The 24,393-nt window shown below is 51.5% G+C and overlaps 1 protein-coding gene across 1 annotated transcript in view; it reads left to right on the top strand.

Annotated features, from left to right (window-relative positions):
• LOC104842692 (hydrocephalus-inducing protein homolog) overlaps nt 1-24,393 on the top strand; it is a 70,950-nt gene that overhangs the window by 20,651 nt on the left and 25,906 nt on the right. Inside the window, exons 7-35 of the mRNA XM_010585204.1 lie at nt 190-399; nt 1,287-1,424; nt 3,119-3,296; nt 3,811-3,941; nt 4,689-4,822; nt 5,866-6,002; nt 6,843-6,967; nt 7,084-7,275; nt 7,673-7,822; nt 8,907-9,146; nt 9,419-9,587; nt 10,097-10,282; nt 11,100-11,270; nt 11,910-12,083; nt 13,248-13,456; nt 13,913-14,065; nt 14,368-14,551; nt 15,038-15,179; nt 16,462-16,627; nt 17,387-18,025; nt 18,519-18,731; nt 19,167-19,369; nt 19,550-19,732; nt 19,979-20,098; nt 21,436-21,595; nt 21,701-21,873; nt 22,340-22,538; nt 23,449-23,548; nt 24,096-24,195. Coding sequence (XP_010583506.1) covers nt 190-399; nt 1,287-1,424; nt 3,119-3,296; nt 3,811-3,941; nt 4,689-4,822; nt 5,866-6,002; nt 6,843-6,967; nt 7,084-7,275; nt 7,673-7,822; nt 8,907-9,146; nt 9,419-9,587; nt 10,097-10,282; nt 11,100-11,270; nt 11,910-12,083; nt 13,248-13,456; nt 13,913-14,065; nt 14,368-14,551; nt 15,038-15,179; nt 16,462-16,627; nt 17,387-18,025; nt 18,519-18,731; nt 19,167-19,369; nt 19,550-19,732; nt 19,979-20,098; nt 21,436-21,595; nt 21,701-21,873; nt 22,340-22,538; nt 23,449-23,548; nt 24,096-24,195 — 5,279 coding nt within the window. The remainder of the gene's footprint in view (nt 1-189; nt 400-1,286; nt 1,425-3,118; nt 3,297-3,810; nt 3,942-4,688; nt 4,823-5,865; nt 6,003-6,842; nt 6,968-7,083; nt 7,276-7,672; nt 7,823-8,906; nt 9,147-9,418; nt 9,588-10,096; nt 10,283-11,099; nt 11,271-11,909; nt 12,084-13,247; nt 13,457-13,912; nt 14,066-14,367; nt 14,552-15,037; nt 15,180-16,461; nt 16,628-17,386; nt 18,026-18,518; nt 18,732-19,166; nt 19,370-19,549; nt 19,733-19,978; nt 20,099-21,435; nt 21,596-21,700; nt 21,874-22,339; nt 22,539-23,448; nt 23,549-24,095; nt 24,196-24,393) is intronic.

A 24,393-nucleotide genomic window follows, 5' to 3' on the forward strand; every position in this document is an offset into this window, starting at 1 on the left:
GTATGGGAGATTTTTTCCATGATCCCTCCACTGGTAAGTGGAATGGATGCAGGATGAGATTAGGATGATTTTGCTTGTGTTTGAGGAAGAGGTCCCTCCAGGCATGTCTGTACTTTGCTCCAAGCCATGGTTGCTCTTCTGCATCTATTTTCATGTTTGACATCTCGATCTCTCCTTCCGTACCTCCAGGTTTTCGATGTCCTACCACTGTACGGTGTGCTGCAGCCGGGAGAGAGCCAGAGGGTCATGTTCACCTTCTTTGGCCACACAAACATTGTCGCCCATGTCATGGCACTGTGCCAAGTGGAGGGAGGGCCGACCTATGAGATCAAGCTGAGTGGGGAGGCTTCACTCATCAACTACCTCCTAAACGTCACGGAGATTGATTGCGGGCTGCAGGTATTGCACGCTTCTCTTGGCAGAGGTCCTTGTCTTGAAACCATCACTACTGGCAGGTTGCTACCCACCTAGGTCTAGGGCTCTCTCCCCTTCCCAGCTACTTTGTTGGCTCTATGGCTTGGAAGTACAACCTTTGAGTGATACATCCTGCATCCAAGCTGGTTTTTAATGGCCATCTCCACCCCTCCTAAAGTTGGGAATTTCTCCTTTTCAAGGCAACTAGTGCTGTCTCCTGGGGCAGGCAGGATCCCAATGGTGATCTCCAGAGGGACATGCCCCAAGACATCCATCCGCTGATCCGCTCCTAAAGCCTGAGGTCCAAGGAGATGCTCTCTTTTAGTGCTCTTGATTAATCAACAAAATAAACCAGGGAGGAAGTTAACTTGGGCTTCCTAGTCACTGTAGGTAGAAAGAATGTCCCAGAGTAATCCCCACTTTTCAGTTAAAAACCCCACAGATATTTCCAGCTGTTGGCCCTGTATGTGTTGCACTGTCTCCCCTTTTGCTGTCACTGCAAGCACTGCAAATACTTGTATGCGGGTGCCTTTTCTTCTGCAATGTCTTGATGCCATCTCCTTTGTTTCAGCTAGGTGGTAGATGGCATCTTAAAGTGCAGAGAACTTGTATCCTCTTTGGTTTCTTTATTACTGGTCTTTATGTGGTTGGTATTGCCCCTCTGCATGCTGCCATAAATATCTGTTGCTGTGTCAGGCGAAGAGGTACCCTGTGGCTGTGGGTTCCCCAGGTTATCCTGGGAGAGTGAAGTGCTCGTATCTCCCCTGCTTCTCTCCTCTGCTGTGTTTGTTTGCTGTCATCCCAATGAAAGAAGGAGATTCCCAGTATCAGGCCTGTGTCTTCAGCTTTCCACTTCTCTGTTCTCTCTTCAGCGGTTTAATGAAGTCACTGAAGCAGAGATCACCCTGCAGAACAGTGGGAAGGTGGGATTCACCTATGTGGTGCTAAGCCCCAGCGCGGCCACTGCAGACAGCCCTCTGCCCGGCGTGCCCCTCGTCATCCCCAGCACAGTGAGTCCGGGGGTAGCACAAGTGATTAACCCTGACCATGTCAGGCTGCCCAAGAGAGGGTTATAGGGAAAACAAGGGGAAGAAAACAAAAGAAAAAAAAAAGAGAAAAACCCACAAAAGCAGACAGGAGAGACAGGGTTGTAAGCAATTGCTGCTGTGGGGGGCAGAGAAGAAGGTCAAGCAAGTGTGGTCCTAATAGACTCCCTTAATGGCCTTTGCTGGCGGGTGGCTCTGCTATCATACAGCAACCACTGGCGGAGGCACGACTGCCTCCGTAGCTCTCTGGACCCCAGCTGCTGGGTTCTCTGGTTGTGCGGACGCTGGAGCCGGATGATGCCAGCATTCCTGAGGGTCACCTTACCCAGGTTGTGTGATCGGACGGGACTTACTCCTTGTCTCTGCCTGTTACAAACCCTGCCTGCCCCCTGCCAGCACGAAGCAGGACTTAACTGCTTTCTTGCTTCATGAAGCTCCTTTGCTAAGAATTGTAACAGCTCCTGTAGTGGTCCCTCACTCCTTCAGCTTTGCTGCTCTGCAGCAGCTTTGAGGGGCAGTGAGGGGGCCAGGGAGGACCAGGGCTGGAACAGTGAGGGGAGGAGTTTGCAGCATCCCACCATCCCAGCTTTTCAGTCTTGCATGGATGTTTTTGAGCTGGAGCAGCATTCCTATCTATGTCCCTTTTTACGATGGGAAGAGGAAGCCAAAAGGCTCTCACATTCTGTCACGCTTGTCTCCTACAAGGGATGACACACTGATGTCCTCTTCCTGCGAGCTTCTGAAGATACAGTTCTGCTTGGACCCATGATGTAACAGCATCATCAATGCTGACAGCTTGACAGGGCTCGCTTTTGCTGCAGCTGCGTTGTGCACCGGAGTAAGGGCTCAAGGGACCAAGTGGCAGGATCTGTCCCACTCAGCAGCTTCTCCCTGCAGTGTGGAGGGGAGCGGGCAGCTGAGGGTCCAGCCCCGTGTGCAGAAGGCGAGCCAAAGAAAGCTGTGGCTGTGCTCTGTCATCCAGAGCCGTGTTGCTGTCTGCTTGCATTTGCTCTCAACCTCGCTGGCATGAGCCCAGCCCGGGGCTCGGACAGCCCTTCTGGAAGCCCGTAGAGGAGGTGTCCTTTCCATCAACACCTTCTTCCCTAGATCTCATCCTAGTTTCTGCTCCTGCATTTCCAGAGATGTACGTTTGCAGATCACTGTGAGTCTGGATAGGCTTGTCCACCCTCAGTGTAACCACACAGGCAGGAGGTGTTTTGTTGGGATCATTAATAAGGGGTCAGGCCCTTCAACACCAGCCTGGGAACCACTGATGTGCTGTGACAGGAGCTGCTGGTCCTGCTGAGAGCACAGGCGTTTCACTCATCTTCCATAGTAGCTGGTAAAAGAGCTTTTATTTGTTCAGTCTGGCTCTTGCTAGCAGAGGGTAAACACCGTTAGCAGAAGAGCTGTGCTCATGTTGAGCAAAGGGCAGTCTGTCCTGTGGGAATGCAGCCTTCCGAGTCCTCTAAAGGACATACTGCATCCTGGTGTAGGAGAATTGAGCTTTTGGAAGAAGAAAGCTAGAAAGCAATGTTGTCTGACATTTTCTTATGTATGAGAAACTGTCATCTCATCTCAGCATGTCTGTCATCTGAACCATCCTTCCACCAAACCCTCTTTGGTACGTTCCTTCTCTCTTCTCCCACGCCCTGCAGGGCTACATTGGACCTGGCAAGGAGCAAGTGCTCAAAGTCTATTACCTGCCAGGAGTGCCTGGAGTCTTCTGCAGGACTTTCCAGATCCAAGCGGGTCACCTGGAGCCAGAAGAAATCTCCCTGAAAGGAGAGGGGGGCTTTCCCAGGATCTACTTGGACCTGCCCAGGAACATCAAAGGTGAGCACTGCCTGCCTGCTCCCCAGGAAGATCCCCTGTTTTTTCCACCATGCCATATACCCATAGGGCAGCTCGCACCCATCTCCACCAAGCCTAGAGGTGTCAGGGCTGTCAGACCAACACTTAGTCCTCTGGTTGCTTCCTGAGTCTCTAGAAGCCTGTGTGGGCTTTGCCCCAGGAACCCTCCTGTAGAGCTTGCCAGCATATCTGTCGGAGTCCTGGCAAAATGATGGCTAGACAGAAACGCTCGGGAAAGCTGTAATAGGGGCTGGCAGGGATTTTGGCAGGGTTGGATTTGTATCACATTGCAGGGGATGAGATGCTCCTATGTGGGGAGGAAGATGGGTGGGGGTGAACATCAGGATTCATAGAGGAAAAGCAGCATCCACTTCCCATACATTGCTCCAGGAGTGTGTTTCTGGAGGAGGCCAGCGTTGGGGGAGTGGGGCTTCCCAGTTCAAATGGGAATGGCGCTGTGCCCACACTTCTAGTTGTGGATGTTTTCTTCCTTCAGGAAATGAAAAATATGAGAAGATCCTCAAGGAGGTGAAAGAAAAGATGGAAGACGACAGCCAGAGAGATGGAGTAGTTGTTCTGGAGGAGGCTGGGGCTGCGGAGCCACCCACGGATGACTCGGGCACCATGGTGAGAATGGCTGCTGCCCCATTTGGCACATACCACCCTCCCCTTGTCTCGTTTGGTCCCCTTGCACCCCGCAGGAGGCTTCCCAGTGCCCTGCTGGCATATGGGACTTCCCTGCCCACACTTGGCCATGATCATACATCAGCTCAGCATTGCCCCGGGGGCTGCCCACTTCTGGCAGTTGTTCCTCCTGTAGGTGCATGAGCTTCCTGGGCTGCCCCAGGGAGAGATCCTGAAGACCACACTCAAGTCATTGGATTTATGGTACTTTGTGACGGAGATGCAGGTCATTGCTGTGGTATTTGTTGCTCACAACCTAAGCCCTGCCAGGTTTACAGAGCTTAATAGCAGCAGCCCAATTGCAACCTGGGACTGTGCTGTCAGCGTTCATCTCCAAGAGGCACCAGCTTTACCGTGGTTCCCTTTTCAAGAGAGCTTTTGTCCAAGCTGCTTTGGCACTGGCTGGAGGCAGGAAAAAATACTCAGAGCTCTGGAAGGTTCCTGGCTTGTCTGTCTGTCTGGCCAGATCAGCTTTTATAACAGCGAATGGGCAGGTGAAGATGCTGGAGTTCATTTCTCTTGAGATCAGATCCTGACTAAGAGTGCAGGAGGTGTCACAGACACTGAGCAGCGAGACAGAAGGACCCCATCACCCCTCTCAATAAGAGCAGGGTGGGATCCTCTTTCAGAGACAAACCTGTGCCTTGGGAAGGACTTTTGCCAACCAGCCACTGTCTTTCCTTTCCTCAGTTGGACACTTGGCTGCAGATGCAGATGGAGCAGATGCTGATAGAGGAACATGCCCTGGAGCAGCAGAAAGCTCTTGCCTCTGGTCCCCCGGCGGATACTGCCTTTGACCAGCGTGCTCGTCGGAGGCTTCTCAAGTTAGTAGGGACTCCTGTACCCTATTTCCAGGTGCCCCAAGGCTAACACCCAGCAGTGCACCCCTGCTCCTGAGAGCTCCTTGTGTTTGCAGAGCTGGGAATAGCTGGGGACTTCAGAAAGGGTCTGATCCTGATAGCTTTGACATGCTCCCTGTGGGTACATGAGTGTCCTCACTTACACAAAGCCACCCTGAGCTTTGGAGGTGTTCAACTCCCTGCAGATGTTGGGTTCTATTCTTAGAGCTGAGGGCGTCCAGTGCGGACCATCAAGCCCTTCCAGACAGCACAGGCACCATCCCTGCTGACCAGCTCTGAAAGAGGCAACTCAAAGCTGGTGTCTTTGTTCCAGCTAACAGACCACGCTAAGCAAAAAGAGCAGGGAATCTCACAGGTTGACAAACCCCAAATCAGGTGGCTTGGGTGCTGGTGGGACTGCAGGGGTTACCTAGGAAACTTGGTCCTTCCCTTTGCTCTGGCATGATGGGGCACAGGCATGGTAGGCTCCATTTCAGGAAGAAGATGCTCTGCAAAACATCATTTATGTGTTTTCCTGAGTGGGATTGCTCTGGAAAAGGACCTTCCCATGTATCTTGTAGGTGTTGATTACTGCATTTACCAGTGCTGTTTTGGGGATAGATCTGGCTGCAGAGCGGTGAAGATTTCCTGTGCAGGCAAATCTTATTACAATGTCCTGAAGCAATTTCAGGCTCGGGCTGTACACCAGGCTTAGCAGTTTCATTGAGACCAGTGGAGGTCCAGTGGACTTACCTACAATGGCTTTTTGTAGCAGAGGAGCTGTGACCAGTATCCATTTTAAACTAATGTTATTTTAAGGTCCCATTGGTAGCTGATAAAACCTAGGACTTATGCTCCCCGTGGCTTGCAAAAGTCTTACTACCAGATGGTCAAGCCTTGGGTTTCATGGGCTTGAGTTGGCTTTTTACAGCAGTGAATACAGAAATATCCACTTTATTTGCATCTTCTGCCCACTTAGAAATATAGCCAGGCTGTGGTTTAAGGACTGTCCTTACTCCTCCTTTCAGAGCTGAGCTGCCTGAGTATGTCCTGGACTTTGGCTATGTCATTCTCGGTAACATCCACACACACATAGTGAAGATCACCAACACTGGGCAGTTCCCCGTGTGTTTCCATGCTGATGGATGGGTCCTGCATGGCACAGGTAACAGTGCTGGACAGACTTCATGTGGGCTTGAAGGAGCTGTCTCTGACAGATTAGCTTAAGCCACTGGACATGTGGAGTTTTTTGAGTGCTCATTTGTATCGCTTTTTCCTCCTTGGGATCCTCTGCCCAGTGCTTTAGAGCCTGAGTTCTCCTGACCAGCAGTGCCCAGAGACCTGGCCTGTCTGTGACTGCTCCAATACTTCATTGCAGGGGCTAGATGGGCTTGGTGACCTTGGTCACCTCTCTGCATCTTCTGCTCTTGGCTACCATGAGCATCACCTGAGTTTCTTTGTGCACTCTGTGGGCTTGTGTTGGAAACAGATGGACCCTTTGTGGTTTGGAAGTGCTTTGTTTAAATTTCATAATGTCATAGCACTTCTGTTAGCCTTTATTGAGAAAACAGCCTATGAGGTCCTCTGTTGTATCAAAATAGGCTTCCGAAGCAGGCCTTGAGGTAAGGCTTCAGTACCATCAAACTGTGACACGTGTCTGAAGGACGGTCAGGTGTCTCCTCTAAGTTGTTTTCCAGGGAGCACCACAGCATGGGGCAATCTCTAGTTGGAAATTCTCCTTTGGAGAGGTCTGCGCATCTTTCCCTGGGATGCGTGATGAAGGAATTTCTGGAGTTCCTCAACTGCCGTGCTTCCTTTTTACTATGTGGGGCTTGGATTCTGGCTGTGAAAACCTTCTCCTTGGACAGTGACAAGGGAGGAAGAGTGGCAGGCTTTTCCACAGATGCAAAGAGCTGCCAGCCAGGACACCCATATGGCCTTAACGTGCTTGTAACACATTCATGTTGATTGTGTATCTCAGCTGCTTTATTTTCATCTGTTCAAGGTTTCAGCGTGGAGCTGGACCGCGTGAAGCACCTGCCCTACTGTGAGACAGAGACATTCGAAGTGCGCTTCGACCCACAAAGTGCCAACCTGCTGGGAGAAGTGGATGTGCTCCTGCCCATCGAGGTACTGCATGCTTCCTCACCTTCCTGTGCCCACACCACCTTTTGGGGCAGGTGGCACATTGGGGACAGCAGCAGATGTCACCTGGGCTCTCAGCTGGATGTTCTGTCCTTCACTAGGTAGCAGGAGGCCCCACATTTCACATCCGCCTCCGTGCCAACGTGGCTGTGCCGTCCCTCTGCCTCTCCAGGGACAGACTGGAGTTCTCCACTGTCCAGTGTGGGCAGTGCCGGGAAGAAACCATCCAGCTCCACAATCAGCTCCAGGTCCCCTGTAAATGGTTCATCACCATGAATGAGCCTGTTAAGAAGGTAAAGCACAGATAATGTTTAACATGTAACTTCTTGGTGGGGTTTTCTTTGCCTTTCTTGCCTTTTCTACCCCTGTGGCTGCTTGAGTACTTGGGCTACAGCTCATTTGAGGAAGCTTTCAAGGGTACAGAGCAAGGCTGGTTCACCTGGACCCATTAATTAGCTGATGCTTCACTTCCCTGCCACCTTCACCCATTCCTCCTTTTCTGAGGACAATGCCTCCCCATCTGCCTGCCCTGCCTACATGTTTTTTCTCCAGTTCTAGGCCACTGGTGGCCACATCTGGTTTGGATATGGGTGTTCTCAGCACTGTGACAGTATCTCAGAAGACTGCAGGAACTGAGGGTCTGTCCTCACAGACCAAGAAGACCTCACACAATTGGGTTTTTGTGCTCAGGTGGACAAACATTTGCCAGCAAGCGTGCGTCGGAAGCTGCTCCAGGAGTTGAAGGCCAAGACCTGTGTCTTCAAGGTGCTGCCCTCCGCTGGAGCCCTCGCTCCAGGACAGCGATGCAACATGCGAGTCAGGTTTTCACCCACGGAAGAGGTGAGATTGGCAGGTGTCACCCCCAGGAGGTCTGGTAGGGCAGTGTGGTAACGAGAGCCCAGCGCAGGGAGGAGATGATGAGATCTGCCTCTGCATGGAGCTTTCTGCAAGCCCTGTACCCGCTGTGCCTTTTTCTCCTGCAGGACGCTCTTCTGAGAAGGGCTTTGAAATCCCCATGGGGAACTTGCACAGAGAGCATCAGGACACTGCGGTGTGGCTAACTCTCAACATGTGGGGGGAAAATCTGCCTGTTTCCCCTCATCTTTCCCCTTGCATGCGCTTATTTGCAGGCTGTAATGCCCTGGTGCAGAGCAGCTGGCACGCTCACAGTTGATAATTCTGGAAGGGCCAATCTAGGCTAATCCTGCTGCTGGTACCAGCAGACAAAACAGCCACCAGACACCTTCCTGGGCACAGCAGGACAGTCACCTGTAGTGATGTGCTGCCAGCAGTCCCTGTGGCTCTGGCCCAGCCTGTCTGCATGTTCCCATGCAGTTTGGGAGTCAGCTTAAATGATGGAGCATTCCCAAAGGCAGTTTGCATGTGGCCACTGTGACTTGGAAACTGGCAGCGTGTAAGTATGGACACAGGTACTTCCATGCCTGGGAACAGTCCCAGGGATGTTTTAATTGCTAGTAGAGATGTAACCATCTTGTCTCTGGCTTTGACCAGAGCCAAACACTGAGCAGAGATGACCCTTATTTCTAGCCAGTGAGAGCTCATCTGCCTCTTTTCATATAGCTAATGTTTGCCTGACACAGCAGTGCCAGGACTGCATCTGGGCAACATTACCCTGAGGACCTTTCTCATGAGCACTGTGCTCCCTCATGACTAGGTGAAAACATCTGATAGTCCATTTTAGATTCATCTGATACCCAAATATCCAGTTACGCTTCACACCAGGATCCATCCCAGTTACTCAGAGCCAGCGTGCAGATGCTGTAGCCCCTGCCATAAATAAATACCTGTTTTCCGTTTGCCTTAGAGGTACCGATAACACCCCTGACCTTGGGGCAAGAGTTGAATTTGAGGCTCTGTCACCTGGGACTTAATGGAGGAGCTTTCTGCACTTCTCTCTTTTCAGAAGTCCTACAGAAGCGAGCTGAAGATTAACATTTGCCAGAGCAACCAGCACCTCCAGCTGCAGGTCTTGGGGCATGGGCTGGAGCCACAGCTGGAGTTCAGCCCCCCAGTGCTCGAGCTGGGACCATTGTTGCCGTCCAGCCGTGGGGCGGAGGGGACAGTGGTGGTGAAGAACCCATGCGAGTTCCCCATTGAGTTTTACTCGCTGGAGTTTGACCAGCAGTACCTTGCTGAGGAGCAGGTGAGAGGGAATGTCTGGTCCCCATGTGCATGCTCCCATAGCTTCACAGCACTCCAGCATTCCCAGGCTTGCGCCAGGGAGATGGAGGCAGCAAAGCCTGGTGGCACTTTAGGGTTAGCCAGCTCTGTTGGCAGGCTGTGGAGGGGCTTGGATAAGTCCATGTTGTTGGGAGGAAGGAATGAGGGAGAAGATAGGTTTGTTGGGGAGTCTATTCATGTGATAAAGGTCAAGAAACGCATCCCATATATGGTTTCTCTTCCCTATGTGCATAGATCCTGCGGATGCTGAAGGACTACGATTGCCACAACACCTTGTTGCTGCCTCCTCGTGCCCCGGGTGAGAAGCTGCCCCCAGAGGTGCTGGAGTACAACCAGGACCAGAAGAGGCTGCAGGATGAGCAGGCAAAGTCCAAGACTGGGGAACCAGTAGGCCAGGACAATGGTGAGGGTTTGGCATTGGCTGTCCTGAGTGTGGACACAGCAAGGATTCCAGCCCACATACCCTAAGCTCTCCATGACCTCATTCTCCATGGAAAGCCCGTGCTTTTAGCAGCCACCCGTTCCCCAGCTTGGTGGAGGAATTCTGGGGTGAAAGCGTGTAGCTTGTAACACACATCCTCTACTAGCCATGAGTGCAGCCAACGCAAGCTCATATCTGCCTGCAATGGACTGGGGAAATAGTCACGATGTCCCTTTGTGTCCCTCCTCCACAAAAAGTAGGATTGGATGAGGTTTTTTGGCCAGAAGGACCAGGTCTAATGTCACCAGTTATCTTATATTTGCTTCTTCCCAGCAAAAAAGCACAAACTCAGAATCCGCCCGAGGGTGGAGACAGCCTGGACAGGCTTCTCCTTGGGAAGTTTTCCATCCTTTGCATGTGGGAAATGGCAAAGAGTAGATTGCCTGACTCTGTTCACCCTCTTCTTCCCTCCCCATGTCCTTCATTGTCAGCAAACTTTGAAGATGTCCAGTCTCCATCAGATCAAGGAAGAAAGCACTCTGCTGGGATTGTTCACACTGTTTCATCCCATAGCTCAGTCATTCCCTTCTCCATTTGTGATGAAAGGCAGTCCAACAAGGTGGACTCTAAATCTGAATGTGGAGAAGAGGAAGGTGTTGAGAAAAGACAGGGAACAGGTAATAACCTAAGCTCTTCACCTCTTTTATGTCCATTGTGGCAAAAGGGCCTCAGTGGAGGACTTCAGTGTCACCTCCATCACTTCACTGCAGCCTGGTGCCATCTTCACTCCTGTAGGCCCTGAATCTGCTCTTGCATACGAAGTCTGTAGGATCCTGAGAAGAGTTTAGGGCAGGGACGAGTGAGAGGCCAGGGAGGTTTCCCCCAGTTTTGCCAAATGAGCACCTTTGCCCCCAGGAGCTGCTGGGATCAGGATGATGCTGTTCCCTTTCCTAGGCAGGGCAGCACTCTCTCTGTCCTCAGTGGCACTGCAAGCTGAGATGGCTTTTGGTGACCTCCTAAGCTTTTTGCAAATGCTGTTATGGTGAATTCAGAGCTGCAGGTCCTAGTATAATATTCCTAAAGCATCCAGCTTTTGGATAATCGCTTGATCCCCAAATGGAGCCCCTCCCTTGGGACTGTGTAAAATGCCTAGTTTTGCCTGTCCCCGCCTTACTCAGCAGGACCTGGGACCAAACTCCCATGAGGACTATGTTGACAGTTCATGGAAGGAGATTTGGCCCAGTCCTTTTAGGTATTGCCAGATGCTTGTTCTTTTGTCTTTCTGTCACCTCATTTACTATACTCTGAATAGGCACCTTCACCAGCATCTAGGGCAGACCCTGATCTGCACAAACCTAGAGGAGAGCCATGGTGAGACCGCAGGTGTGATGTTGGCTTCAGCGGAGTCTCCTCTCCCAGGATGTGAGGGGATGGGGAGGATGATCAGGATCACAGGTAGGCAGGAGGCTGACTTTTCTACCTGGTTCTTCACAGCAGAGCATCAGCAAAGCACCACCAGCAGCAAGGAGGCCACAGGAGAACTGGACGACAGCCCTGTCTATAGGGCCATCGCCCGCCACCTTGGCACCGACATCTCTGCAGAAGGGCGCGCAGCCCGAAACCGCAGAGGGATCATCGTCATCGTCCATGGGGCACCCCTGACAGGTACGGGAACCATAGCCCTTGGCTGCAAGAAGGGGGGGAAGCAGGAGAGACGTATCCTGGTGGACCATGGTGCTTGGTTGTCCAGTTGAAGTGAAGCGAGGTAAGCCACAGCTCTGCTGGCACGTGAAACGGTCCCAGGCCTTTGCCTAGCTAGTGCAAGTGGTGTGGCTCATCTTGTGTCCGTACAGCTAGGCTCTTGTTTCCCCAAACAAGGTGGCCACGTCCCCATTGCTTTGTGGGACCACATTGCCTAGTGTCCATGTTGCCTCCTGGGAGCAGTCCCTAGCCCATACTGACCCACAACTGTGCCCAGATGTTGCCTGAGTCAGCACCGACCAGCCCAGGCTAGCGAATGGTCTTGAGTGGTGGTGGGACAGGGCTCAAAACAATGTCCTGGCCCAGGGTTGAGGTCACCACAAGGGACAAAGACCTCAGCTCAACATGAGGTGGAGACGATCTACCTGGCTCTAGAGTTCAGCACTTGTAAACATGCTCAAGCTGCCTCCCTCATGGTCTCTCCTGAAGGGGCACTTGCTTTCCGGCCGTCCTTGAAACTTTGAAATCCTGTCTGGGGGCTTTCCAGAGCCCTGAAAATGCCTCACGTGCAAGTGTAACCAAGCAGTCTTCCTCTTTCTCAAGGAAAGACAGTGGCAGCGGTTGCCCTGTCCAAATATTACAGTGCTGCCTGCTTGTCTATCGACGCTGTGGTGACAGAAGCCATCTCAGACAGGAGCAGCTCAGCAGGGCTCCGTGCCCGGGAGCTGTGCATCAGGGCTGCCATCGAGCAGAGCCACAAAGAGACAGAGGATGCCGGTAAGGAGAAACGCTGGACCCAGAGCAGCCCTTTGGAAACACACCATGACCTTCCACTTCTTGCTCCAGAGAAGAAGTCTGACAGCCCTTGGGTCTCTTAGTGAACATGGGTGCAGCGTGTAGAAACACAAAGCCGTTTCATAAAGCATGTTTTTTATTTAAAAAAAAAAAATCTCTATTTTAAGGACTCAGCCAGGGGCACTTTTACTGTCCCTGGGCTTCTTGGCACATGTTCCTTTTCCTAGGAGTGGTGAAGCACACCTGTATTTTTCTCAGGGTTTTGTTATATTTCCTCAAAGCTGAATCCAGCTTGCTCCTCATGGCCATCAGGCAGAGCTGCTGCCCACTTTAACTGGGAAAAAGCCCTCTGAAGTGCTTCATGAAGCACTAGACAACTGACTTGGAGTGTGGCTTCACAAACATGAGAGAAAGGGAAGAATAACCTCCCAGAGGAGTTTCAGATGAGAGAGACTCTGCAGATGAGCTCTTTTCTCCAGAGATTTTCCTATATACACTGTCAGGTCACGCAGCTCATGCGTGTTGTGTTGTTCTCCATGTGAGACCGGAAACTTTTAGGAAACTTTATTGGGAGTTGGTGCCCCAAGCTCTGCAGGGTGAGGCCAGACCCTGGCTCTGGTGGGAAAGTTTTGCATTGCTCAGCTTTGAACCTGGTTATGTTGGGAGCTGGTGGAAGGAAGAAGGGTTTGGGTCCCAAGTGGGGTTATCCCACACGGAGGATTTAGCTCCAGTGGAGATGGATGATGCAGATGGGGCAGGGCTGCATGTTACACTCTCCATGTGAGAACGCAGCATGGGTGCACGGTACAGAAACGATGGTCCTGGGGGACAAATCCTTGGTTTGACCCGTAGAGGAGCTACTATGCAAACAGTGTCACCTGCATGCACATTTGTTAGGAGGGAGACAGGGCTGTGCATTAAAAACTCTGGCTTTAAAATTCAGTATCAAATGGTATCCTTTATCATGTTAATAAGAGAAGCAGGGAAGGAGCTACTTCTGGAGAGCAGTGCTCCTAGTGCCAGGCTGGGGGACGAGTGCTGTGTATGTACGAGGATGCAGGGCTTCGCCCACTGGGGTGGAAGGTGCCTGCTTGCTCCCTGCAGTGCCCATCGCCAGCCCTGCTGAGCCGTCTGTCCCCTCTGCAGGTCAAAATGCAGATGCGTCCCTCAGCCTGCAGTTCAGTGCTGAGGCCAAGCACAGCCCAGATGTGAGCCAGTCCAGCTCTGGGGACAAAGTCAGCCTGCAGTCTGTCAGTTCCCGAGGCCGGGCGAGCACCACAGCAGGCAAGAGGAAGATGGATGCCCATGCGTCCCAATCCCAGAAACAGCATGTAACAGACCCGACAGGCTCCCAGGTGAACCATGATCTGCACTGGTTAATGCCTGGGACCTTTCTGTTGCCTTTGAGAAGTGAAAGGGCTGCTTACAGTGGAGACTCCATGTCACCCAGAGACTGGTGCAGGGGCATATAGTGCAGAGAGCCAGCTGGGCATGGCTCGGGGTGGGAATGAAACCCTGTGCTCTGGCAGAAAAACTCTACTGGGTCTTAACAGTTTCTTGGCAAAGTGCAGTCCTGACTAACGTGGCTGCAGGTGGTGGGCAAAGCTGTTAGGGTGTTGTGCTGGAGGCTTGGAAGCTTGAGTCTCTGCTGTCCAAGGGATATGCTCTCCAGGGTTGTCCCCTGGAGCTGCTGGCCTGCGGTTTTGTTCTAGTCTCCTGCTAGTGAGAAATCCCAGCTCCAAGCCCAGCAATTGGAATTGTTCAGGGATTTTCCAAGTGATTTATTTTTCTTGTGGTGTTCAACATTGCAGGGCTCATCCAGTTCTCATCTCCTCTCTCCCCTTCCCTGCGTTCCTGCGCAGCAATGGCTGAGTGTCAGTGGCAGCACAGCGGGAGAGCTGGGCTTTATGAGCTGTGTGCTGCCTGAGGACTTGCTGGTGGCCATACTCTCTGAAAGGCTGCAGGTATGTGGGTGGAGGCAAATGATACGTTCCTGCTACAGAGAGACAGGCAGTGAGGTACAATGCAGAGAGGAGGAGGTCTATATCTGCTGTCAGAGGAGTCCTGGGCTGCATGCAGGGATCCTTGGGTGAAGCTGCAGATTGCATAAATTGGCAGAGCACAGGGAAAGATCAGAGCTTGTCTGAGCTGATGCACATGGAACAATGATGGCTGATGTCCTTTGACATGTGGGTTTACTGACTAGCTGAGAGCCCAATGCGTGTGCTATAGCTGACTTTTTCTTCCTTTTTGACTTTATTCGCAGTTGAGTGACTGCTACCAGGGAGTGGTGTTTGATGGCCTGGAGACGCTCTTTGCACGCAACACGGCGTCTGCTCTCCTCTGCCTGCTCAAAGCTGTCAGAAATCGGCCTTATATCTATTTTGTGAACCTGTTCCAGGATTATGCTTCTTTGAAAGCCAGGGAGACAGCCACAAAAGAACAGGAAGGTGAGACTTTTCATCTCCATACCTCTCAAATCTTCTCTCTCAAGCCCTCAACTTTATCTGTGTGTATCTGGGTTACCAGCAGAGCTTGTAAGAAATGCTTTTATTAATTCTTCCACCTTCTGCCTCGGTGTAGCCAGCACTCAGCTCACAGTTGCTTAAAATACAGCGGAGCTGAGGCTGTAAGACTTACCTGAGTCTCTAACATTAAAGCTTGGGCATAAGTGCAAGCTGCTGTGGCTCAATAACTAACCACTGGCCAGCTGTCCGCAATGCTGGTGCACGTGAGCCAGGCAAAGCATGGGGACTCGCTGACCGGCGATAGTTTGGGGGATGATCTGAACTGTGGAGCAGGGATATGAGCTGCCCAGTATCTCCTGGCAGGATGATGGGCTGGGTCGGGACAGAGCTGTGAATCCTCACAGCTCACCCAGAATAGCAAGCTCTGCTTGCAGTTACTACTGGTTTCTCCTCTGGTCTGTGCTGAAGGACGGGAGCAGGAAGAAGCTGCCAGGAGGGAAAAAGCACGTCTCTGGGAGATGGATGAGGACGAATATGATGCACTCACTGAGGAGCAGAAAACTCAGTTTAATAACAATATACGAGAAGTCCAGCGTGAGAGGAAGAAGAGGTCTGTAGCCTTCTGTGGATAACTCCCCAGTATAGTGTCCCTGAAGTGTTTCCCTGCTCCAGAGACCTTGATTATGCTCAGAGGGGTTACAAAGCAAAGGCCAAAAGTGTCTATTACAAGCGGCACAAGGATGGCCAGTTCCACCTCCCTGGTTCCCAACAGAGAAAGGACCTTTCTCCAGTGAGATGAGAACACCTTCTCTCCATTTTAGCAGTGAGCCCTCCAGCTTAGATGCTGGCTGCAGGGAGCTGGGCTTTGTGCTTGCCTTGCTGCTGCACTTTTAAGTGTTTCTAAGTTAATTATGTTGATTCTCATCTTATTCATCCCCTTCCTTCACCAACCCAGAGGGGCTGTGGTATGGGTTGGTGTGAGACACAGCTGTACTGGCTTGGTTTGGATCCCAGTCCTGCTGTAGGTCAAGTCCTTGCCATGCTGATCTCTCAGGTTTTCCCTTACTGAGTGACACCAGCCATAAAAGCTGGTGTTTCTTAAGCTCACTTTCAGCTGCAGCAGCAGGTGAGCCCGGGAGAAGCTCTGATCCAGCAAAGCAGCCTTGTTCAGGAGGATGTGTAGGACAAGTGTAAGCCTGTATTAATCCCTGCCTGAAACTCAGGGAGGGACTTGCTTAAAGTGAGCATATGTTTCAGCAATTCTTTCAGCCCCAGCTGAAGTTTGCTTACCTGGCAGGAGATCACTAGGGCTGCTTCAAATTATGATTTCCAGGACAGGCAGCACAAGTTTCCCATGGTCACAGCTGGGTTCCAGCAGGAAACCTGGTTGTTCAGAGCCTGTTTTGCAGGAGGGGAGTTACTGCAGCCTTTGCTTTCTGATTGATATGATTGTTCTCACTAAGGAGTGGGCTATGCCCAGGAAGAATGGCTGGAAAAGCCAAGTACTGGTGCAGGGATAAGTAGTTGTTAGTGATTTGTGAGCTGGTTTACACTGGGAAATCAAGAGAGGGCTCCAGGCAGCAGTACGGAGTGATGGTGCATCGGTCTTCAGCACTGTGCTGGAGGTGTCCAGATAGACCTTATGGGGGAATTTGCACAACTGAGACCTTATGACAGCAAGGCTTAGCTTTGGCTGGCTCTGGAGGTTTCCTCCCACCCTTCCTCACTTTGGATGTTCCCAGCCTCTCCAGGCTCAGGGAAGCCCATGGAGATGGTCTAATGGTTCTGCCTGGCCTCAGGGTCAATGACTGAAATGCAGGACCAGCTGGGATTGCAGTGAGCAGATTTCTGGTGGTGACTCTCAGGGATGTTTTCTGTCTGACTTGCTGAAGGGAGATGGAGCAGCTGGCTCGAGAGCTTGAGGAAAAGCACCAGCGGGAGCTAGAACGCTTGAAGGAGGAAGAAGAGCTGAAGAAGAAGTCTAAGCGGGGGAAGAGAGAGCCTGGAAAAGACAAAGATAATGCTCTGGGGAAGAAAAGCCAGCCTGGAGTCAGGCAGGTGGGTGGTTGTGTTTATAGAGATGAGTAAAAGCCCTGGGGACCTTCCCGCTGAGCTGTACCATTCCCCGAGAAGCCGGCAGCCGCACGCAGTGCTGGGCAACCTGGTCATGAATAACACATGGGGCTGTGCTGGGAAACAACAGCCGGTGTTTGATCATGCTGCTGCTTCACTGGGGGTGTTTTCCCATGGGTTTGTTGGTAGAGCTCCTCTGCTAGGATCATGCTGTCTTTGAATCATCGCTTCGTGTAACTACATACATTCACTGTGAAGCCCTAGATAGTTTTAGTCCAGCATTTTTCCCGACTCTGCATGTGACTTACACCGCTGAGCCATGATCTATCTGGGATATGGTATCTTTTCCTACATGTCTGGCAGGAGATACCACCAAGCCTTAGGTATTCATTGACAGCCAGACTTCCCAAAGTGTCAGCCAGTCACAGGGATGCTCAGCACACCAGAAACAAGCCTAGAGGACTGCACAGGAGTAAGGATGTGTCTTCAGTTCCCTGCTTGGCCTGGGGAAGCTGTTCTGTTTCTCAGCTGGTTTGCAGGACTCCTCATCAGTCTGATACTGGAGAGTATGGTTTCAGTTGAGCTAAGCTGGGTACCAGCTATGTTCTGAATTGGGATTTGTAGAGCACCTAGCATAGGTCTCGCACGAGGCTTGGGGTACTATTGTAAAGATCATCACTGTCCTACAGCATTTGAGTCAGTGCTTTGAAATGCTCACTGCTTTTTCCTGCTCCTCCTGCCCAGAACATGAACACATCCACCAGCAACACCAAAGCATCCACCACCAATCAGTCAGATGTCACCGAGGGGGCAGACAAGAAGGGATCTGTAAGGGAGCAGCACCCAGACTCTGTTGCAGGTGACAATGAAGATAAGAAAAAGCAGAGCATAGTTCCCCTGGCGGATGCCTGCTCGGCAGTGGTTGTGGAACCCTCAGATCCAGAACAGGGGGAAACCAAAAACGAGGCCCAGAGTGACAGCGAGAAGAACTTGGCCCTGAGGTTTAAGATCTACGAGGCATCGCAGAAGGATATCACGCAGATTTTGTCATCCTGGGACAGGGTTCAGGGTATCCTGCTGTCCCCTCTGAACCAAGAAGAGGTGCGGCACCAAGCAGAAGACCAGCGCCAGCATTTATCTAGCCGCAGGAGCCGGAAAGACAGAGAGAAGGAGCGCCTGGAGAAGGAGCGCCTGGAGAAGGAGCGCCTGGAAAAACTGAAGGCTCTTGAGGACTCCAGGTTATCTTGGCTGGAAGGGGAAGGTGCAGAAGGATCAGCCAGAGGTCAGGATGTTGGGGTGCCCTGCTTGGACATCCAGGTGCTGAGCTCAGAAGATGTGACTAGGAAGATCCTGGAGAGTGGCAAGCTGCCAGCAGCAGAGCAGGTAAAAGCCCTGCAAGGCTCAGATGCTGAGCCTGCCATGGTCTGGGCCCTGGTGCACTGTGTCCCACCAGGTGACAACAGCACCGAGCCTTGTCCAGGCCACTGATGATGTTCCACGATGGCTCCACAGCAGCCATGTGGCTGGGGAGGTTCTCACTGTCCCTCAGATAGGTGGAAAGAGGGAGTGCTCTCTGTTCAAGCATCCTGTCTGTTCAGAGAGCTTCCCAGTATGGAAATCATTAACAATGGTCCCAGGGCAGAGCAGCTTATGGTCATTGTTTCCTTCAGCTGAGTTGCTCAGAGGAGAGATTTCTCTCTAGATTCCACTTGTAGGTCCTGGCATTGCTCTGGAGCGTGCCCACCCCAATGGGCATAGAAAAGCACTGTACTCCATATAAATAAAAAAAAAAACATTGCCCAAAGCTCAGTGCCTTTAAGGAATTGTGAGGATGAAGGCGATGGGAATATAAACAGAGTTTTCTCTTATGCTTTAGATCCTGAATGAGCTGGGACTGGGTCCTTCAGGGCCTCCCATTCCCCCTACTGCTTTCTACTCTGTGATCCATTACCCGGAGAAGCGGATGGCCCCTGCAGCAGGAGAAGCCCTCAAGCACTTCATCTTTGTTGCGCCAGAAGGTGCCACTGCAGAAGAAGAAAAGAAGGATACTGAAAGTCTCATGGATGCCCCTGTTGTGCCCACAGTGAAGGTACCAGGGCAGGGGCCAGGCTAGATGGGGGCATGGGGGGCAGATGGAATGGAAAAGGGTCACTGTGGAAGGGCAGTGAAGGCATGACGGGGCCCCATGTCTGTGGGCATCCCTTGTGTCTGTCCAAAAGAGACAGTTCTGCTTGAGACATAGGGCAGTTCTGTAAGGCAAGAAAGAAAAAAAAAAATCATCTAAACGCCTCAACTTCCCTTGAGGAGAGGGTCCTGGGCGGGGAGGGGTCCTGGGCAAGGAGAGGTGTTGTAGACAAAACAAAGTCCAATAAGAAGAATAAGTCCATGGGCAGATGTGGTTAGTTATTTATTCTCTTTCCTGTTTGTTAACAAACACACAGCTTTCTTTCCAGGATGGATATGTCTGGTCTGGAGGGCAGGTCTCACCTCTCTCTCCCTTTTCTCTCTTCCCCTTGGTGTGAAGACACCAGAGGAGCAGATCACCCCAACCAGGAGCCGGTCGAGGAAGGAGAAAGCTGTGGGCAGCCGGGAGGCTGCGAGGGAGAAGCGGAGCTCTGGCCGGGGCAGGAGAGGTCTCCAGGGACCGGGCACAGGAGCACCCACACATTCCCCCGAGGCGCACCAAAGTGACATGGACACGGTCCCATCCCCAGAGAGATTGGTCAGGTGAGCAGTGAGGGAGGAGGCGATCCCTCTACTTCACAGCTATCTTGCCAAAGAAGGTCCATTGTCCCCAGCTCCACAGGGACCCTCTGCCAGTGCCTCCATGGGATTGCAAGTCCACGATCCTCCTCCTTGTCTCATTTGCTCGTTAGCAATGTCTGAAGCCTCTTCATTAATTGCCAGGCTGAGCAGCTGCCGCTGGATAGTGCCTGCCCATGGTGAGGTGGAACTGAAGGTCCACTTCAGCTCCACGGTGCTGGGCCAGTTTGATCAGACGCTGCATTTTGAGATCCTGGGGACAAACCGACTGTACCAGCTGCATTGCAGGGGCACCTGCCTGTATCCCACCATCAGCCAGGACCCACGGTAAGGCTGGCCTGTGGGAGCTTCCCATAGTGCTCCCTCCTGAACTCAGAGCCAGGGCTGTCCCTTGTACCCCAGTGACCTTCTGCCTTGGGCAGAGCGTGCTGCCTGATCAGCTCAGCATCTTCCCATGCTTGGAGCTGAGAACCAGTAGTAGTACCTCAGCTACCAATAAGGGTTATGGTTTTCTGACTAGGTTTTCTATTTAGAGCATCTCACAGCTCCTCATTCCCCATTTTCTTTGCCCAGGCTGGTGTTTCCTCACTGGAGGAGGAGCAAGGCAGATGATGACATCATCTTCAAGCAGTATGTCATGAACACGGGTGTCTTCCACTTTGGACCGCTGCTGTGTGGGAAGTCAAGAGAATGGTACGTGCTCCACACCCCGAGTGAGCATCCTGATGCGCTGCCTGCGTGGTGTGAGATGTTGGGATGATATCTTCAGGGCTTTGTTCTTTCATGGACGTGCTTGGAGACATGCTGTCCCAGTGGCACAACTCAGAGCAGGCCCAGGCAGAGACCTGGGAGATACATGGGGTTGAAGGACCACGGATGTGTGAACTTGAGCAGATAACAGGCATGTGAGTCTTGGAGGAGCTGGGGAGCTGATCTTCCTACATGGTGGGTGCCTCGGTGGCCAGAGCCATGTGCTGCTTCCAGCCTGAAGGTGACTTGGGGCAACTTGTGTCCCCCCTCCACATCTCAGCTTCACCACCTATGAAATGAACTTTATGGTGCTTTTTTGAAGTGCTTTTTGCTCTATGGGTAGACTGAACGAGCAATTATTCTGCTGGTGGTTTTGTAAACCATTCATTAATCTGTAATGTTAGTAAGACTTTATGAATTGACATGCCGATATGTGTGTGGGGGGGGTGGAACCTGCAGAGGAATGAAAATGGGAATTACATTTTCCTGATCCTCACTGCTGGATAAAGTCTCACTAAAAAAGTTGTCATTTTAGCTGCTGGCAAATTTCTATTTTTAACATTGCTCTTTCTTTTTTTAATATTAGAAATGGAGTTCTTGTCTTCATGGGAGCTCTGGAGAGCTAGTGGTATTTTGACAACTGAAGGAAATTAAATCAAAACAGTTTAAAAAACAAAAGAGGATCTTTAGCCAGGCTGATGAACCATCTTGGGTTTCTCTTTGCTTTTTTAAGCCCATTAACTCCAAATTCTGTTCCACACCTGAGAGAAGGGACATTTGTTTAATTTAGCATTCCTCTTGGGAATGAATCCTTCCTATTTCCTTGCTTCAGACTTTGAGCTAACCCATGAAATACAAGGCAGTCTGATGACTTCTTTGAAAGAGATAAGCTAAACTATTTTTAAAACCTCTTTTCAAAAGCATTTCTTTATACTCTACAGGGAAGGGTATAACAAAGAAGGGGGAAGAACCCATGTGCCTGCCATACTCTTATTTTTCCAGGAGCCTTTGAATGTATATTTTGTAAAATGCTTTTTAAATGGCCTGTGCATCATCACGCTTCTGGGATGGAGGCACCGAGTATAGGGGCGGACATCAAAGTAACGCAAGGATGAACGCACATACCATGTGATGTGCCCCTGAAAGTGATCCTTGTTCTTAGCCTGCTTGTTAGACCATGGTCTTCCAGTGCAGCCTCCCGCTGTTGGGACACGGTGCTTTCCTCGATGCATGATAAAGGCAACTGTCTCCTCTGCAGCCTTTTCTCCTTTTGTGGGCAGGTACAAGGCGCTGCACTATCCCAGCAACTGCGAGAAGATAACCATCCTCAACGTCACCCCCTTGGAAACAGAGGTGCGTTTCTTCTTTGAGCGCGATCTCAAAGCAGACACGTTCCTTTTAGACCCTCCCAGCATGAGGCTGAAACCCCACGAGAAAAAGGTAGGAGACGGGCTGGTAGGGCAGGCAGTGGTAGAAGTTCTCAGGAGCTGTTCCTCCTCTGCACTGAATGCTCTTCTGTATTTCTTTCTGTGGGGATGGGGCTAGGAGCTGAGCATTTGGGCATACCCCACTTCAGCTGGCCTCATGGAAGACAACCTCATCTGCTGCATTAAGGAGAACCCGGAGCCAGTGGTCTTCCGCCTGTGTTGCCAGGGGGTGCAGGTGGAGCTGGGGGTCAGCCCCAAGCAGGTGCATTTCAACAAGCTGCTTCTGCACAGGTCAGTCATACCCCAGCTGCTCTGCTGGGGACGAGAGCTGTCAGTGAGCTCCCCTTCAGCTTCTCTTGCTGGCTGTGTAGCCACTCAGATTGCAGGCTGGGCTAACATCTCCTTCACCAAGCAGTTCCCAGTCTCTTGCTCGCCACTTTTTGCTGGCTTGGCTGCACCATGGCAGCCACAAGCTCTGTAGCCTCCCAGCAATACCATGCAATGGGCATCCTGATGCATTTGTGTCTTGTCTGCTGGTTCAGAGAGCAGTCCAGTTGCTCCTCCTTATCTCTCTTCTGCTGGATACGCTTTTAGCATCCAGGTCTCCCCCAGGACCTCACCTCTGAGACTTGTGACAAAGAGGAAGCATTTAACTGTGGCTTCAGATGCATGGATAGGGCTGCTCCAAGTTGTGTTCAATTGCAAGGCCAGCATGACAGTCAAGCAGCCAGTGCTGAGTGTCTTCCTGTCTCTGCAGGAGGGACAGCAAGACCCTGGTCCTGCGAAACTGCACCCTACTGCCTGTGGCTTGGCGGCTCAGTGGGCTGGAAAACCTCGGCGAGGACTTCTCCGTGTCGCAAGATGAGGGCATCGTTGGTCCCCGCACAGAGTTTGGCGTGTATCTACATTTCAAGGCCACAAAGGCTCTCAGCATTAAGAAGACAATCCGACTGGAGGTGAGAGGGACTGCCCTCCCTGGTAGAGCAGGGCAGAGTGATCAGCCCTGTGCTCTTAGGGCTGGAGACTGTGCTTGAAGGGTGCCCTGTGAAGAGGGCAAAAGGATGAGCCTTCATGAGATTCCTTTCTACCTGCATTGCCAGGGGTCCAGGCCCTTAGCAGCAAGCGACTCTCACTGAAGGATAATGTTCTGGAAATTAAGTGACTACTAGGGGGCTCTTGTAGCTGAGCTTCATGGGGCAAGTATGCTGTGGAGTCAGGAAGAGATGCACCTGATGGACACAAGGGTGCTATGACCTCAACTTCTGCTGCCTCAAACTGGCTTCGCCAGACCACATGGTGTGTCCCTGAGCATCCACATCACCACAGATAACCAGGCGCTACATCCTGAGCCCATACTACAACCACCTTGCTGCTGTGCAGGGTTGAATGCTGTTGTTTGCTTGTCCAGACCACAGCGTGCTCCCTGCACCCACCCTGGAGTTTGTCTGGGGCTCTTAGCATAGAGCAACAAACTCTTGCCCTGGCATTTTGTTCCCCATGGTTTAGGGGCTGTGTTTCAGTGAGGATGCTGGGTGATTGAAGAGGAGAGGGTTGCTTGTCAGTGCCGCCTGCTCTGGGACACCTCACATTTTCTTCTGGTTGTTTTTATATTGCTGCGCCTCCCAGGGTGCTTTAGCAGCAGCTGTAGGAGTGCAGAGTTGGGCTGACAGGGTTTCTTACTGTAGCAGACTCCTTGCTGGGTCAGCCTGTGAGATGAACAAGTTAAGAAAGCTTGGGAGTCCACAAATGCTTGTCAAGCAGGGGAGACCATGGTGGAAGCAGCTGCCAGATACAAGGACTCGTATGCTGTCTACCAAAAGAATTTAGGAGAATGCTCTAAGCGGCGTTTGTTTCTTGCTGCCTCAGGTTTCAGATGCAGAAAACGTCCTGGGGATTGTTCAGATTGAGAATATCCAAATCCTGGCAGAGGCCTATGACGTTGCTCTGAGCATCAGCATTTCTAAAGGTCAGTGGATGCCCCCAAAACAAAGCGGTCCAGGTGCATTGCATTGCCTTGGCAGGTGGGCAACCAAAGCACTCGGGACAGGATGGGATAGCGTGCCAGTATGGCATGGATACGTAAAGCATGTATCCTGCAAGCTGCATGGAGTAAAGCACTGTCAGGGCACAGGCAGCCTTGAGTCTCTCGCCTCTGAACTTTGATGTGTGCAACTTCACATGCAGGTTGGTTTGAGGGCTTTGAAACAACAGTGGTGTGAGCAAGCAGTTGGCAACTCCTGAAGGCTCAGCACGGCACATGAAGTTGTTGGATCTGTGCTTTGAAGCAAGGAGACGGAAACTGAGCTCCTTAGCTGCTAAACCCGGCAGATATTTTCAGAGTAAGAAGAGAAGGGGTAGCAAAGTAACTAGAGAAAACTTCCAAGAATGGAAACTTGCCGAGAAGGGTTTTGTGCTGCCTGAAAACTCCAAATATGTATCTTGTCGCTTGGTGTAGTCTGCAACGGCTCACAAATGTTGACCATTTCTTACCTCGCTCTGCGGGTTTTCTGCAGGTACAGATGGCAGCGTGGATTTTGGAATCCTTAAGGTCCTGGATGATGCAAAGCAAGTGCTTACCCTGAAGAACAAAGGGAAGTACGAGATTGCATACAGGTGGGTCCAGCTGCCTGGTCTGTGAATGCATGGTGCCAGCATCTGCCCAGGCCTGCGTTCTCCTTCTGTCCACGGCTAGAATCTCTTCCCATGCTGGCTACCTCTTGATCTGGGTAAATAGAAAACCTGGGCTCTCTAATAAAAAATACTTTTAATAGAGAATCCAGCCACACACCAGCAGTTCTTCACAGCTCAGCA

The sequence above is a fragment of the Haliaeetus leucocephalus genome, unplaced genomic scaffold (genome assembly GCF_000737465.1).
Source record: "Haliaeetus leucocephalus isolate CR32 unplaced genomic scaffold, Haliaeetus_leucocephalus-4.0 Scaffold92, whole genome shotgun sequence".
NCBI lineage: Eukaryota > Metazoa > Chordata > Aves > Accipitriformes > Accipitridae > Haliaeetus > Haliaeetus leucocephalus.